The following is a 16,838-nucleotide window of genomic DNA, read 5'->3' as shown; positions in this document are numbered from 1 at the left end:
AATGATTTTCTACAGTAAACAGGAATTGTGACACAAACTAAATTACACCTCTAGTACGGAGGTATAATATATTGTGCTAAGGAACAGCTATGTCTAGGCTAAAAATTTCAAGCTGAATTGAAAGGTTGACAGTTCGTAAACATGTACTTATGTCACAGTGTAAAAGCCTTCTGTTTCCTAAGACATCATAAGTACTTGTAATCCTTTGACACCTCTGTGAAACCAGATCCCATTCATTATCTCCTTGGTTAGACATTAGGTATAAAAGCTTTGTTGGATACAGTACCTGTTATTTCTAACTTTGTACATATTAAATGACTGTTAAATTACTTCAATGCATTAAAACACATCTTTTGCATCAACCCCAAACAGATGCAAAGCACACTGAAGTCAGTAAAAGTGCTTTCAATAATTTTAACAAACCTACATCTACAGCAGGGGGACAAGGCGAGAAGGGAACTGATGCAGTAGCTCTACATCACTCAGAGCATTTATCCTTCAGAAGAAGAACCACTTTCTTCACATCACAGATACATCTGGCTCTGCAGCCTGGACTAGAGAATACATGAATATAGCTGCAAAAACACCCATCAAGCTACTATCATCTGTTGTAACATTTTAAGTTCTTACTGTAGAGGCAGACATTAGAAAACTGCTAAGCAAAACAGACAGCTACTGCTCTTCCAAGTAACTCTTGGAGGAAAATCAACCATCCCTGGCTTCACAACTTGGGAGAAAGAACAAGAGGAGGAATGAATGTCAATTATCTTGTTTGATAAGATAACAGTTTCAGCTGTGCAAAAGTGATTCAACAAATACATTCACACTTTAAAAATACAACCTAGGGAATTCTAAAGACTTTCTGCTAAGTGCAAATCTGCTACTGGAAATATCCTTTATTCATTTTACCTCTGCAGCCAAAATAATTCTTGTTTTCGAGAGCATAATAACCAGCTTCACAAGTGTCACAGGAATCTCCACAAACGTTAGATTTGCAGTAACAATGCCCTTTTTCCTGGGGGAAAAAAAAAGCAGCAAACCAAACAATGAAAAATATTTCTGCACCTTTTTGGGAACTTTAACATTCAATATTCCAAATTCCTTCTAATTCTAAAGAGAAAAAACATTCTCATCTCCACACAAAATACAATCTGTACATAACCTATATCACGTATTGTCTTCAAAGAACAGACTAGAAAATATACAAACTCAAGATGAGGAGAAATTTTCAGACCTTTCATACAGCCCTAGGATGTATAAAACTTCTGTCTAAAACTGCTTCTCCATTGTACAAAACTAGCCACTTTCTGTGTAAAAGAAATAATTGCTACCAAGACTTCTACCTTACCAAATGTCATAACAATTTATCTTTACAAAAATCAATTTCATTAATGTCTTTCTTTTAATTTCACTTTACCTGCTGACATTCTCCGACTCCACTTTGTGTTCCACTCACATCACACTCGCATGCTGCACGGACGAAGAAAAGACAATCTGCATTTCATCTTTCCAAGATACTTTGCAGGAAAAAATCCCCACCACCCTGAATCTGCTATTTTGAGTCATAGTGCCACAAGGTGGATTTTACTCTAGAAGGTTCAGAACAGCAGACAGATACTCACACAAGGTGAGAGGAAAAAGAAAAGGGGAAAGAAAGAGGACTTCAATGTATGTGCGATTTACTGCTGTGTTCAAAATGTTTTAACTTGTATTTAACAAAAACAGTCTTGAGTTTGGATTTAAAATTGTTTTCTTTTTTTTAGAAACATTCAGGCAATTGATGCTAATCAGTGTCCAGCCTGACTTGCACGTTTTATTTTGCAGTGCTACTCTGAGACCAGTTCAACTCTCTGTATGAATGAATAACAATGACTTCCAAAAGAAGTCAATACATTCCATAAGCCCAAAGAAATATGTCATGAAGTTATACCTGTGCATCCCTCAGGGTTTTCTTTGGCCAGGTTCCAGTATAATGGTTTGCATTTACTACAGGTAGGACCTTCAACATGCTGAAGACATTGACAATAGCCCTAATGACAGAAAGGAGTTAATATGGCTTCATCTGTTTCACATAAACATACTGGTCTTTAGTGCTAAGAAAATCCTAGTATTATTAACAGCTCACACACTTTACTGACTTCTACAGATGCATGGAATTGAGGTTGATTCAGACTTAGATTTTTCAGTCTCATACTACCAGCACAGGATTGTTCAACACTCTGTATTTTTTCCACATCTAATTTATTCTGAATGTTTCAACAGATGTACTTTCCAATTCTTTTATAGCCTTATTAGGACTGCTCTAAAGTATTAACTGTTTTGCAAAAAGTTTAAAAACCAAATTTACTTAAAAATAATAACTCATTTTCAAATTTACTCCTTCCTTTCTTGGTGGAAAACACACTTAGCTATATACATGAACCTACATAGATATCTCTTACATCAGTCAGACTTACCATCTAGGTCTTCATTGCTACACATTTAGCAATGACTGTGATTTCTGTTAAATATGCTATTATTAATAACCATCACTGTATTAATAACAATTACAAAGAGATAATAATTTTTCTCAAGAATAATTTGATGCTAAAATAGCCTGTTGCAACCCGAATCTACAAGGTCTGTGGCACATGCCTAGGCTTACATGCATGCAATGTATATATTAGAGTTTTAGCACACCAAGAGGACATACACAGTACGTATACTCTATATATAAAAGATGAAAAAACCACCCTCAACAGCTGATTGCGCTACCATCATCAAAGAACAAAACACAAAGTCTATTTCCACTCCTTAGGACGTGAGCAATGAAGTGAATGTGTTCAGCAAAGGCACATGAATTATCAACACACACTATTAGTTGTGATGGGAGAATACTTACGGAATGAGAACCAATGCTGCCCAAAGGATCACATTCACTGTTGGCACCTTTATGAAATTAAAAAACACATTGAAGGATCTTTTGAAAACAGAGCTGTGAAATGTAGTAGTGCAGAAGCACAATGTAGCAGGCGTGAGTTTGAAGGGGTTTTTTAATATGGCTACCTTGGAGGGACTGAAATGCTTTAAGCTTCAAGACCAACAGAAACTTTTAATAATGATTTTTCAGATGTGTATTTATCCTGGTTTAAACTATTCGGTTTGATATGCGAAGTAGAGGCTCGGAAAAATAGTGCACTAACTTACAGAACAGAGAGATGTTTTCTTAAAGTTCCTGTGCCATCATCTAAAACCACTTAAATCTTATAGTATTTACTTTATGAAATAATATGCAGAATGACAGATAAGCTCGTCTAATGTGTGTTCCTGGTGCATCCCTTCTTCCGTCCCCATGCTTCAGGAAGTTTCCATCAACTTTTGCACACAACAGACTGCCCTGGAGAACCCTGCAGTAAAGTTTTTCCCTCAGAAGTGTTACCTTCACAGTAGGGGAAACTGTCAGCTGCAGAAAGGCATCTGTCACACTGTTGCCCCGTGATGCCCATTAGACACTCGCACTGCCCGGATGTGGGCTCACACATGCCATGCTGGGAACCGTCAGGAGAGCACTGACAAGCTACAGAACAACAAACATAGGCAGTGGTGGGAAAGTTCACGCTGTAGGTACCAAGCAACAACCTTCCAAAACTTTAGTACTGCAGGGGTTTTGAATTCTATTTGTCTATTTGTTCTTTTTTCTTTCCAATAAATAGCTCACAAGATTCTCCTGTAACTTACAGGGTCCTCATCCCTGCTTGGAACCTATGAGTTTGAGGTGACATGTACCACATTGACATTGACTCTTCCTTTGTTCTTAGCTGAAACAGGTAAGATAATCTGGAACTATAATAAAAGTCTCCTCCTTAAATTCTTTGTCCCATCCTAAGAGCAGGTTTGGTTTTGGATTTCTGCTTTCTTTGGATTTCTGCTTTTCTTACAGAAAGCACAGAGCAAATTCTGCAATTAGACTTGCTGTTAAAAATATGATGGCAAAATCTAGAATACAAAATTCTACGCCCTCACACCTTAGATCTGAGAGCAGAGGATGCCAGAAAAAGCTTTGAAATACACCATGCAACAGTCTTATCATTTCAGGTCTCACTGTAAGGTCTCAGCTACCCCATTTACACACATGGGGTAAATAAGAATAACGCCACAAAAAAGAACAATGCTGCTAAAGCCAGGGGACTCATCTTTGGGCAGATAGAGTCTAAAGGAGAACTAGTTAATGACAATTATTTTAGCAAAGTAGTAGCCAGTCTCCTAAAGAGAGAGAACAAATCTGATGGATTATTTTTTGCTGTGGTTGTGGTGATTAGTTTTATCAGAATTCTGGATACACCCCTTCTTCAGCACTAACAATCTTTTGATTTCTAGGAAAGTGCATTCCTGTTCATTATGATAAAGTAGCTTGCTGATTTTAATGATAGAGCCTGCAGGTTCCCCTCTTCTTTATGTGAAAAACCTATAAACACAGTCTTTACCTGATCTACCGATCCACTGGGCAGGAAAAACTGTTGATATCATGTAAGATTTGTAAAGTCAAGCCCTTCTAGACTAGGATTTACTGTGAAATGTTGGCACATGTCAAGAGCACATGCTAATGCACTTACTTAAGAGTTTGCAGCACAGTGTATCAAATGTTAGAAGCCCAAAACAGTTGAAACACAGCTTATGTTCTGTAAGCCAAGTGAGACATCTCATGAAGGTAAATGCCCATTGTCCAGCTTAAACTTTAGATTTAATATTTCAGGAGAGATCCAACTGCACCAAAGGCAAACACTGCCAGGCTCACGTTAATCCAACACAGGAACAGCAGTCATGTGCTAGGGAGGACTATCTACTCCTGCTAGGAGTATGTACCTGCCAAGAAACCTGGCCACTGCCTGGATCTTCAGTGTTGCTGTTGCCGGCTTTGGATGGAATAAAACCATCATGGTTACATAGGTAGTTTTAGATGGAAAAATACTTGAAAAAATTTGTTCTCTTCTCTATTGCAGAAATAAGAAAGGAAAACACAGTAAAAGGAGAAAAGGCTTTTACTCACGCAAGCAGCTGGGATAGCTGTAATAACCCAGAGCGCACTGGTCACATCTAAGTCCAGCGTAGTTACTGTGGCACAGACACTGACCTCCAGGACCACATGTATTCTCCACTGAGCCAACAGCATCACAGTTACATTCTGCACAGAGAAAAGGAATAATTATTATCCTTACAGATACACGTCTATGTAGTTATTTAAAGCAGAATTTGCCATGAAGTTACCTTTGAATGTAAAGCAATAATGAGGAAACCAAATGAACTGTAATTTTACCAACAAAAATAAATATCCTGAAATAGATGCTTGTACTGTAACTGCCTTCTCAACTATTAAGAATCAGGCTCTTACTGCAATTTTATAATGTACAGTTTAGAGATTTAGTTTGATGCCTTGCGAAACACGTGTAAGTGACAGAAATACATTTTACAGTGGAAACAACATCACAGAAGTACTAAAAAAAAATAACCTCTAAAAAAATAACTTCTGAGAAATGGCATCCACAAAGCTAGGCTGTCTCATGGCCAACAAGAAGCTTATTAATAATGAGGCACAAGCACAAGTTCATGATGCACAAATAAATGATGCACAAGGTAAAAACTGCTGACATTTTAATTCTATGAGCTGGCAAGCACTGCATTGCAGGAATCTGCTTATAATACACAAGGCACATTGTCAGACTACAACAAAAGCTGTTATCTGGCTATAATAAGAAATTTCTGTTGGAGTTACCACTATTTTAGGCTAACAGGTCTATCACAGATAAGATCCGACATTTTTTAGAACAATGCTGGGCTTTACACAGGGTCATCACAGAGTTTATGGGTGCATGAATGGGAGCCCATCGGGAATCCCAGGTGCCCCACATACAAGCAGTAAATCACTTGGATTTTATGACTGACAGAAATGGCTGACTGACAGAAGTATACAACAAACACTTTCTGTTCCATGTTCATGTTCCTGCTTCCCCCTTTTGGTTCCTCTTTTCTTCTGCAGTCAAGGACATCTGACTTTGTTTTGTTTACATCAAGGATGCCTGGAAAGATTCAGGGCTTGCTAGGAAGCCAGAAAGTTATAGATCTACCTCCCTTCTGAAAATGATAACTCCAAACAGGAGTAGCAGGCTGGGCTGCTCACTTTCCACCACACTTTCCAACATGCTGCATTAGTTTAAATTTAAACCCATGGCAGCTTATTTTACAGAACAAGCTGCGAATGGCAGCAGTTTTGAGTAATCCCACTGACTGTTTTCAACTATTTTTAGCAGTCTTTTACGATTTGCTTTTGAATGCTCTTTCAAGCTTTTATGTCTCTTTCAGCTTGTGGTGCATATTCAGTCAGGTTTGGTTTGCTTTGTGATTGCTACCTCATTCAGCTCTAAGAAAAGAAACAAGGGTAGAATATTTTAAACCCACTGAACAGCATGTACCAAAACAGAATCCTGGGTTTATGTTTTTCATTAAAAAATGTTAATCTACTCCAGACCATAAAGAGACAGTCATGTGGCTTCTCTTTACTCCATCCACTGTGTTTGGTAACACAACATAATATAGCTTTGCAAGGGCATAAAGAATTTTGCTGTCTATTCATAGGAGACAAGCAAGTATATAAGCCTAAAAGGAAAAGGTTTGCTATGGTCAACAACCAAAAATTGTGAGATAGAAGAAAGTAAATCATAATGCTCTACATGAATCTTGTTAAGCTGTACAGAAAAGTACATACCAGAACTCGGCAATATCCTATATTCTTTCTCAGTGTAAAATTCACTAAGAATTAAGGGCCTCTTTTAGTCACCACAAAAGCAGACAAAATCCAGGGGCCAGATAGGACTTAATGAATTCCTCATACACACACAAGACCATTATGATATTCAAGGTTATACTCCATTGATTTCCCTCTCTTGTAAAAAGTAGACTGCTCCTTGGTGGCATTTACACGGATCAAACCCCATAGAGATCTTTCATGTTTCATGATTACAAAGGCAGAAATTGGCTCAATGTCTCTCAGACGATCTTAAAATGATCATCATGAGAAATCATGCTGAAGGGCAAAATGGGAGACTCTAATTTTCAGATTCACAGAACACATATTTTACCAAACAAGACCCTCGCAGAAGTAGATGAGTGCTTCACAGCTCTGCTATGCCAGTTCCTTAGCAGTCACTTGTGCTCTGTTGCTGTAGGCCTCCATGTGAGAACACCATCCAAATTCTTTGGTTACTAGTAAGACAGCTGTGCTGACTGAGGCTCTATCAAACAATCTGACCATGCAAAAGGAAAAAAAGCCTATGAGAAAACAGACTATATAATTCTCCCCTACTGTGGAAACACACCTCTAAATGGAGAATTAGAATATATGAGGATTCTACGATAGAGCACTAGACTGCCTTGCCTGTTTACATCTGTGAACTTCAGCCACTGCAAAAACAGTACTTGAAAAGCACTCCTGTCTGCCTTTTAGGAGGCCTGTTTGATGCTGTACATGCAATCGGGAGCCTCACCTTGACAGGCAGGGAAGGAGTGGTGGCCAGGCTGACAGCCATCACATTGAAGTCCAGCTACCCCTGAGCGACAAAGACACCTCCCAAGGAAATCACAGACTCTGGGCTGGGTACCTGCTGGGTTACATTCGCATGCTGCAAATGAAAAAAGACATTTCAGAGGCAGTCTCTGCACAAGCTCTCTTCTTCTATCTTTCTTGAAAAAAAGACTAAAAAGCAACTCCCTGATCCTCAACCAGGCCAAAACCTTCCCATCAGATTTATTGTGATTCGTAATGGCTTTTATTGATTGCATCAATAATAATTCAGCATCAGGGGAGACATTAACGAAAGAACAAAATAATCGAATCTGTCTCACAGTAACTGCTAAGTTCAGTATCAGCGTTGGAGCACTACACTTGACATGTCGCCACTCAGTCTGATTTATCAAGCCCATTCTGCCAACTATTGAAACTAGTCCCATCCTTTTTAAGAATAAAATGAAAAGAATAAGGCTTGGATTCACAAGCTCAGGTGGAAGGCATTAATAAAATGCCTAAATAGGCACAGAGATGGCTAATGAAGTTTAAAACCAATCAGTTTTCTAGTATCGGTTAGAAAGAGCAACTTAGTGCATCAAAGTGAGGTTGCAAACTCGAATTAAACACAAATTTTTTTTTTTCAAAAAAAAAGCAAAGATATGTAAAAGAAATGTTCTCAAAGGTATTTTAAATTTCATCAATGTTACTAAATCCATTTCCAAATGGGAGTCTGACAGCTGCATCACACAATAGCCAGCCATCAAGGAAATAGGGGCATTTTTAGATGGAATTCTCCTCGTCACATTTTATTTCTTTGACTCCTGTGAATTTTGGGAGAGCCCCTGAAGAACACATCTCCATAGCAAAAGAACTTCACCCCTCAGTATAAAACTTGTGTCTGTATTTTGGATACACTTAACAAAAGGGAACGTTTGGCTTTCCCCAGCAGAAGGGGTAATGAAAATACCGAGCTGCACAGGTGCCACAGGAAAAAAACCAAGTCCAGTTCAACATCTGCACTGTCCGGTATCACCATCACAGTCACCGCCCAGCACTCTTGTGCCGTGGCACTGGCACTATGAAGAGCACATTTGTAAAGAAAACATCTGTGTCTTTATGATCTTAAAGTTCCTATTTCACTTGGAAGCCAAAGGCTGGCATTTACACTGGAGCAAAGGCTCCAAGCATCAAAGAGACTACAGCACTTACACAGACACTGGGAGCCAAAATACCCGGGTTTGCAGCCACCTTCTAGTTACAACAGGAAAGGGAAAGGAAGAAAAGAACATAGTTAGTGCATAAAATCACGCAACTCTTTGTATTTTTGCAGAGAAAAACAAACCAGTGCTAGTAATTATTACTCTTGAACTCTCAAAACTATTTGTACAACCCTTACACGTAAATCTCATTAAAAAAATAATAACCTGTAACCGCATTTAGTCTGCCAGCACAAATTTACAACTTCCACAGTACACATCCACAGTAACAGAAGCTTCCCCTTAAAAACAGCTGCCTTTCTTACGCCTTCAGACCTAGATACTACTCGTTGAAAATGTAAATAGATCAAGACCTGTTTTCTCCTCTTTATTCTTTTTTCCATCAGAGTTTTCCTTCTTCCTTTTAGAAATATGTGAGAGAAGGGGATATATGACAGAGCACACCCAGAGGCTTACCCCAGCAATTATTCTGGATGCTGTATGAAGGAGATAAATAGTACAGGAGACTGAAGCTTTGTGGGCTTTTACAGCAACTGCAGACACTTTCAAGAAAACAGTTGGGATTTGTGAATATGTACATGGATTTATACTGCCTGCTTATGTCAAAGTGTTTGCTACATTCACAGAAGAAAACACTTTCTCATTTGTCAGCATAAACTCCAGGTCTATTAGAGCTAACAGAAATAAAGGGGAAGAATGCTGATTTTAGGATATGAAAAAGATTGCAAGGTTTTTAAAAGTTATTAACCATGAAGTGCATTACCAGTGTGTACGTGATTAAGCTGGGATGATGTCTCTGTTCTGCAGTATGATAACATATACTAAAAAATATAATCCCACTGAGGGAATCATCATATGGATTTCAGGCAGCTTTGCAGAGGGCTAAAATAAAATACATAGCTCTCTTAAAAATCAAAGTCTTCACTGCCAAAGGCAATGTACAATTTTCCAGGTGTGAGAGGACAAACAGTCTAGACGCAAAGGCCAGTTAGCCTAAAGAAAGAGATTGACACTGCAAAGCAGTGGTTGTTGTGTCGGAAAGCCTTGATGGATCTATTCAGAAGAGCACCCAAGAAGATGGTCAGCCTCTTCTGCAGATGTTTGCCTGAGGCTGGTCAAATTTGTTTTGATCCATAACTCTTTTTGGAGCTAGCCCACTAAACTGTTTAATTTAACATGACAACATGATGAACTTCTGGAAAGAACAAAGGGTCTCTGACAAATAAATACCAACAGTGGCGAAATTACTACATAAATCTCCATGAAAGCAGGCACCACTGAAACAGTGAAAATAGCAACATTGGGAAAAACAGTGAAATGGGGGTGGAGAAAAACACCAAGAACTTGCCTATTATGTCACCAGCCATAGCATCTTTCGGATTTGGAGAAGTAAAAGGATATACAGGCGTATCTTAAAAACAAAAGAAACAACGACATGTATTTGAAACAAACACACTCATTTCATTAAAAATCATGACAAACAATGAAGTCATCTCCTGCCACTACAGAGAGCATGATACTCACATGATTCTAGTAAACGACTTCAGCTTAGTTTTCTTTTGGTTAGGAACAGAATAAGAAGCATTTTGCTTCTGATTTTCAGTTCAAGTACAAACATTCCTTCTTGAAATAACAGTATGAAAGGCCAGACACCATTTGGAAAGCTACTAGCTTGCTTTCCTTCTTCCTTATGCTAGACACTGTTATGAGAGCTATCTAGGGAGCTCCCTATTCATTTCACATTTTCTACTTGCAGCTGGAGGCCAGTCTCCTGTTATGTCACACTACCACTCGCTACCTGAACTGACAGAATTCATGACATGTATGGTACATGCACTTTTAGATTCTGTTCATGGAGCCACAAGATTTTATGCAGCAAACACAATCCTGATGTTACATTTTCTTCTTAGTTATTGCATATATCATTTGTTTATGGGGAAAGCATTTAATCTTCTGAATTCCCAACACTTCAATTTAATTTACTATACACTACTTATTATAAAGTAAAAATCTAATTTTCAATGCATTAGATAGCATTCTAGTTCCATTTTCACTAACTGGAAGCACTTCTCAGTTCTGTGTCAAATCTGTTTTCCTAATATATTTCTTTACTTTGGATTTACAAACACCTTTCCTTCAACCACTTTTTATGAAATCTGAAACAAACTGGAACCCTTTGTTCAACCATATAACTGCAGCTAACTGTAGTCCAGCAAAAACAAGAGACCGTGGCTGCGAGCCTTATGCTTTGCCAGGAGAGCCTTTCCAACATTACACAGCTGCCATTTTAGAATTATTTTAATTTATTTCAAGTCCTCCAAAAACCCATATGCCTTTTTTATCAAGTATGTGAGTTTCAAATACTAGGAGGTGTCAAGGAGAACACAGAACCATTTTCTTCCCTCTCTCTCTCTACAGTCATGTTTCACATACCAGTCCAAGTGGTCTTTATACCTAAAGACCCAAAGACATGTTTAAACAGTTTGTCCAGGGCTTTAGGACTGGAGTTCATGACTTATTGAGAGGCAGGCTGTAGCACTGACGATGATGTCTTAAATGAACTCAGAATTGTGAGAATGCAGTACAATATATTTGACTGCCAAGAAACCATCATTTTGTAAAATAAAACAGACTCTCTTCAGTATTATGACAGTTGATTTATCAGAACAGGTAAACATGGAAAGCTAAAGTGTCAGATGTTTTAATGAAGTCGAGTATAATGAAAACTGTTAATTCTTTAATGCGGGTGTAAAATACAGGAAAAGAGGCATTTTTATTTGTACACTTACGGACACAAAATGGATAACCATAGAATCCATCAGCACAGCGTTCACAGTTTTCTCCCTGGAAGTTCTGTTTACAGAAGCAGCGGCCAGACCCTTCCTCACAGCCCTCTGCGTGCTCCGAGTTACAACTGCAAGCTAAGTAAGTATCAGCAATTAGGCACACTAGAAAAGGATTAATTTGCCTTTTACAGCAGTGCACAATGGTGGTATAACAGTAAATTTGCAGTTGTGAATGCCTCACTAAAGAATTAACATTTGCATGCCATTACATATTTTCCAAGTTCTTTATATCACCAATCAACCTTTGTGATACACCTTAGAAGTTATTCTCTTAGAGTGATTAGGCTTTTTTAATTCAGAAAGCTGCATGTTATTTCTCCACAGAACTGCAGCAACTATCTCTTCTGTGGGGTCTGCTCATCCCTCTCTACGGTCTAGGCAAAGCACCGTGCTCCATCTGCCTTCCCTTACACACCACGTGCAACATCATTGCAGCACACCACAGCTCTGTTGACTTCCCATTCATTTCAGTACCCAAACATGATAAACCATCACTTCCTTCTACCTGTCACAAGGCTCCTTCAGCCTGCTTGTAATTCAGCCCTCAGCTCTCAACTATACTCAGTTCTTCTCTTTGAAATGTGTTAGTGATTATCCTATTGCATCAAATATTAGTCATTAGGTTCAGCGCTGCATAAAATAGGAGTAGTGATCCTTGTGACCTTTTGAGATACAGAATAAACTTTCCAAGTGACCAAGAGCCAAAGCATACCTCACATGTACATCAGAGAGCTAAGAGAAGCAAGGTGGCGAGAGCAGGAGATGAGAGTGGCTTCCTAGAGGTTATGCCTTCTCGCTGTGGTGTATATAGCAGTACCCCAGGCTTACATGATCCTATCTCCTCAGCAGCCCTTTCTAGCTTACTTCCTTCTATTGTCCTGCTGCTGGTCTGAAATTTTAGGTTCGTATGGCACATAAGTTGTGAAGAATATCATTAAAAGGGTCTAAAGCAACACAGAAAGTCATTTGCAGTTGTTCTCCAACATCTTTTGGCCACTTTTTCATTTTTCCTCTCAAAAAAAAAAATGCATCCCATGCCTTGATTATAGTCAAAAGAAACCCCAAGCCATGATCATGAGAAGATACTGAATAGAGAAGGACTCACATATGCAGCCGTCAGTAGCTCTCACTGGAACACCATAAGGACGATAGTAACCTTTTGCACACTTTTCACAGTTAATACCAGCTGTGTTATGCTATGTGAAATAAAACAAAAGGGGAATATGAGATAAAAAAGGGAACTTGGAAGAATTAAGAAACAATAACATCCTTTTCACTTTTCCTATATACAACTAAGAAAGGATCAGCACAGGAAAAAAGAAAATTGAATACGGCTGCAATTCATCATTTGGTGTTATTTAACCACCTGTTCTTTATAGATTTCTGAATCATGGTGTTCTTACACAAAACAGCTGTATTTTATCTTTGAAGCATTATAAAAAAGAGCTATTTAAAAAAATATCTAGGGGAAAAAAACTCTTTTCCCTATGACATGATGCCGCTTTTTATGCTACTCTCTTATCATAGCATATATATCATTCAGGCAACTGCAGCATGATTTTATCCTCATACTATATATTACTTTTTTGAATACCTTATGTCTAAGATCAGCAACATCAAAATAAACCAAAACCTTATCAATCAGGTCAGCAAAAAATGGACCTTCCATTAGAAAAGTATATGTCTCCATAAACATGTGATTAAGGCACACAGAAAAGTAAGTAACTTGAACTACAGCAAAAACATGTAACTCCGCAGTAAGCACAGTCCTGAGTGTATTTCAACTTGTGCAGCAAAGCTGTCCCCTTCAATGGGGCGGCAGGAGTGTGCAGCTGCAATGGCATGCACCAGTCGAGTAAATCACTGTCATGAGGCATCCTGGCAAGCTCTCACGAGCAGAGAACTGGAGGAAGAAGCTTTGCCCTGGAGCAAAACAAAGCAGCTTTCCCCAGCTCCCACTTGCTGTTTAGCTCCTCCTTAGGGAATGTTGCAATTGAGAGCTGAGCAGGGACCCAGCATTTGATGGAGGGACTGGTGGGCAGTTCATGAGCACCCAGGATGCTGCTTGGGCTGCCATTCACCGCTGATGCTCTCAGTTCATGCAGCAGTTTTGGGTTCTGCTTCCAGTTTTGCTGGGAGCCTCCTCCAGCAGCTTCAGATCTGAGCTACTGCTGGGAAAGGCTGACACTAGATCATTGCAATCTGATACAACTTTGCATCAAGCCTTGGTTTGAGTGGACCACTAGTCCAGATGATTTCCAGAGGTTCCTACCTTGATTCTGGGCTTTTTCAATACCTATAAGCTTCCTTCTTTGTATAGCCTATGCCCTCCTTTAGTTCTGCGGATCAGGGAGACCCCTCTGTTTTGCTGCAGTAAGGAACCAGATGGCCTGAACTGGGATTTTATTTGGTGAGTTTTACTTCCTTCTGTTACGCAGGGAAATGGCAGAGTTTGTATCACAGGAAAGGGAATTTTTGTAGTTGATTTAATTATTGCATTGTTTGCATTGCATAATATTGCATTATTTCAATCACACAAGACTGAGCATAAATACAATTTATATGTCTTTTACACATCAGCAAGAAATGTTGTATAATGTAAATTATGTTCAAACACTTTTTCCCTGCTTTGAATACAAGTAACGCCACCAGGGAAATGGAGCTACCCAGATTGGTCAGATTCCAAACAATTGGTGGGGACACAGTCCCTCTTCAGTAGCCCTCATTCAAATGCCATCTATTTAAAGTGACCAAAATGACCTTATTACCTGGCAGTTAATGCAGACTCCTCCTCCTTCATAATGCCCATGGATGTTTAAGCTTTCTCTGCGCTGATCAACACTAGCATCATAGTAACAATCAGTGGCATGTCCATGGCAATTGCACGCTGAAAAAGTATTATTCCAAGTCAGCTTTCTTTATAATGCTAAAATTCAGTTACGCAGCAGAGGTTAAAAAGCTTAGATTTTTTTATGTATACATACACTCGGGTATGTTGGAGTATGTTCAAACACACATATTTACCTATCAAAAACTAGACTTTCATGCCAGAAACATGGTTAGATCATGAAGACACAAACAGAACACACGCTGCTAGGCTTATCAGAGGAGGCAACAGTTGTACCATCTCACAACTATGTTTATGGATAAACGTGAACCAGGAAGCTCCAGAAGAATGGTCTCAGCAGTTTTTAAAAATTATCAAAAACGTGTTCAAATGCTTATTCTATTTTTACATGCCTAAAAACTATTCCTGGCTGAAGCTGTGTGCACTAAATCGTCATTTAAATAAACAATTATAGACAAGCTATAAACATTTGAATAATACTAGACTAAAGAACTCTTACACTCAGCCACAGATACACCAGCAACCTTGGCCATACATTAGCCCAACTGTTGTCTTCTGAGTGAAGAAGTTTTAAGTACATTTTACTTCCTGAGAATTGTGGATTCAGAAAGAAGCATGGTTTAAAGAAGTATGGTATGAAGAACAGTGATACCACCACCAATAATAATATATTATTATAATCTAGAAAAGGATAAAATTAGGTGACTGAGATAACTCATTTCCCCTGGGTATAGTTGTTTATAGTCTCAGCTGTGGTAATTTTTACTTTAGGTGGTTTATGGTTAGCTCTTTTCCTTTACTTTTCCCTTCTATTGAGCCAGATAAAAGTTACAGCTGAATTCACGGTGGCTCTGAATCCATCTCTACGTCATACACATTCTGCTCTACTTACAATTCTTTCTAACAGAGGTTAATATTGCAGTGCTCAGAAGAGATTAAGAGATAACTGTGAGGCTTTGCTTGCAGACACATCAGTCTCACAGATGCCTCAGCCTAGTAACTTCATCCATGGAAAACATCTGAAATAAATACGTACTGATATATCCACCAGTGGCCTCATACTCTGTTTTAGCTTTGGCAAAATGACCTAGCAACATAAATCCCAGAGCCAGCCCAATGTTCATGCCTTGCTCACAGAAGAGAATTAACCTGAAATACAGCTCCACACTTCAACTAGTTCCTACAAATACAGTTATAGTAAAGGGTGATGGATTTACCCAGAAAACAATTTATGTAATTTTCTATAGATCAGTTATGTGTATCTCACCTTAGTTAAAATGAATCTCTTCCCATTGGTCATGTAAAAACCTGCCTGTCTTCACTGAAATCTTCCAGAGCTATAATGTAATTCTGAGTCAACCATAGGAGCAAGCAAACAGAATAAATCAAAGGGCAGAGCCATGGTTTTGCCATAAACTCATCCTACATCTTATTTTTTTTTTAATGATCTGATCTTATTTTGTTGCTGGAAAGAAACAAGAGGAATTTTTATTGGTTTTTTTTGAAAGAATGCAGGAAGCAAGAAAGGCTTCCCCGGGCATCTGGGTGCTAAGTAAGCTTTCAATTGTTCCATTGCTCCAGGGCAACCTTCCCAGGAAATTACTGAAGTTTTGACTTCATAAAGCTATGTCTTCATGTTTAAGGAAATCCTCTCTTCATCTGGACCAGGGGAGAAGATACTCTGGAAGGTAATGGATTCCTGAAAGCACCTCAAAAAAGAAGGGCCCTGGCCCTACTTTCTTCACAGGAGGGAAATGTATGGGAAGTAATCCTTCCAAGTACCTGACACAACTGGGAGCATGACTCAGGGACAACTGATTCTCCATGCCTTGCTACATGATCAGACAGGCAAGAGAAGGGAAACTGGATCATTCTCTGTATCTCCTCTACATCTTTATATCTGAACAGCTTTGGACAAGGAAACATTTTCCTAGAAACTACCAACAACACAACTGAGGTGGTAGCCTCCCACCAGGTTCCCTTATGGTCTGCTGAGAGAAGCAACACTAGTTGAGAGTGGGTTCCCTGGCCAGGTTGTGATAGCTCGTGAAGAAGACCTTTGGGGTTTTTATTCATGTATTTCTTCAAGAAAACAAAACATCACACAAATAGATGAGAAGAGAACATTTTAAAAAAAATATATACTTACAAGGTAAATAAAAAAATAAAAGCTCCTTGCCTCTAGGGCCAAACCGTGTGTGAGCTCACAAGTATGTCTTCTATGAGGGACAGGAAATTATTTGCTCTGATTACAGTACTATCATTTACTCTCACAGGAGAATAAAAACCCCTCCTACCTCATCAAGCATCTTCTCATCGCTTTGGGTCATTTGCTGGTGCATTCAGTACTGGGCAACTCATAGCAAAAGGTTGGGCTTATCCCTACAGGC

At 38.8% G+C, this 16,838-nt stretch overlaps 1 protein-coding gene across 1 annotated transcript in view; it reads right to left on the bottom strand.

The window, feature by feature from the left end:
- LAMA3 (laminin subunit alpha 3) overlaps positions 1-16,838 on the bottom strand; it is a gene marked incomplete at both ends in the record, with an annotated part of 109,396 nt that overhangs the window by 73,862 nt on the left and 18,696 nt on the right. The window contains 15 exon segments of the mRNA XM_080610819.1: positions 910-1,015; positions 1,418-1,470; positions 1,931-2,030; positions 2,882-2,928; positions 3,419-3,556; positions 5,027-5,161; positions 7,518-7,652; positions 8,458-8,547; positions 8,550-8,613; position 8,747; positions 8,749-8,788; positions 10,103-10,165; positions 11,544-11,675; positions 12,706-12,796; positions 14,369-14,487. Coding sequence (XP_080466945.1) covers positions 910-1,015; positions 1,418-1,470; positions 1,931-2,030; positions 2,882-2,928; positions 3,419-3,556; positions 5,027-5,161; positions 7,518-7,652; positions 8,458-8,547; positions 8,550-8,613; position 8,747; positions 8,749-8,788; positions 10,103-10,165; positions 11,544-11,675; positions 12,706-12,796; positions 14,369-14,487 — 1,314 coding nt within the window.

Source organism: Psittacula echo, assembly GCF_963264785.1.
Source record: "Psittacula echo genome assembly, chromosome: 2".
Lineage (NCBI taxonomy): Eukaryota > Metazoa > Chordata > Aves > Psittaciformes > Psittacidae > Psittacula > Psittacula echo.
Note: the sequence above shows the minus strand (reverse complement) of the source record. Positions and strands in the feature narration are given on the sequence as shown.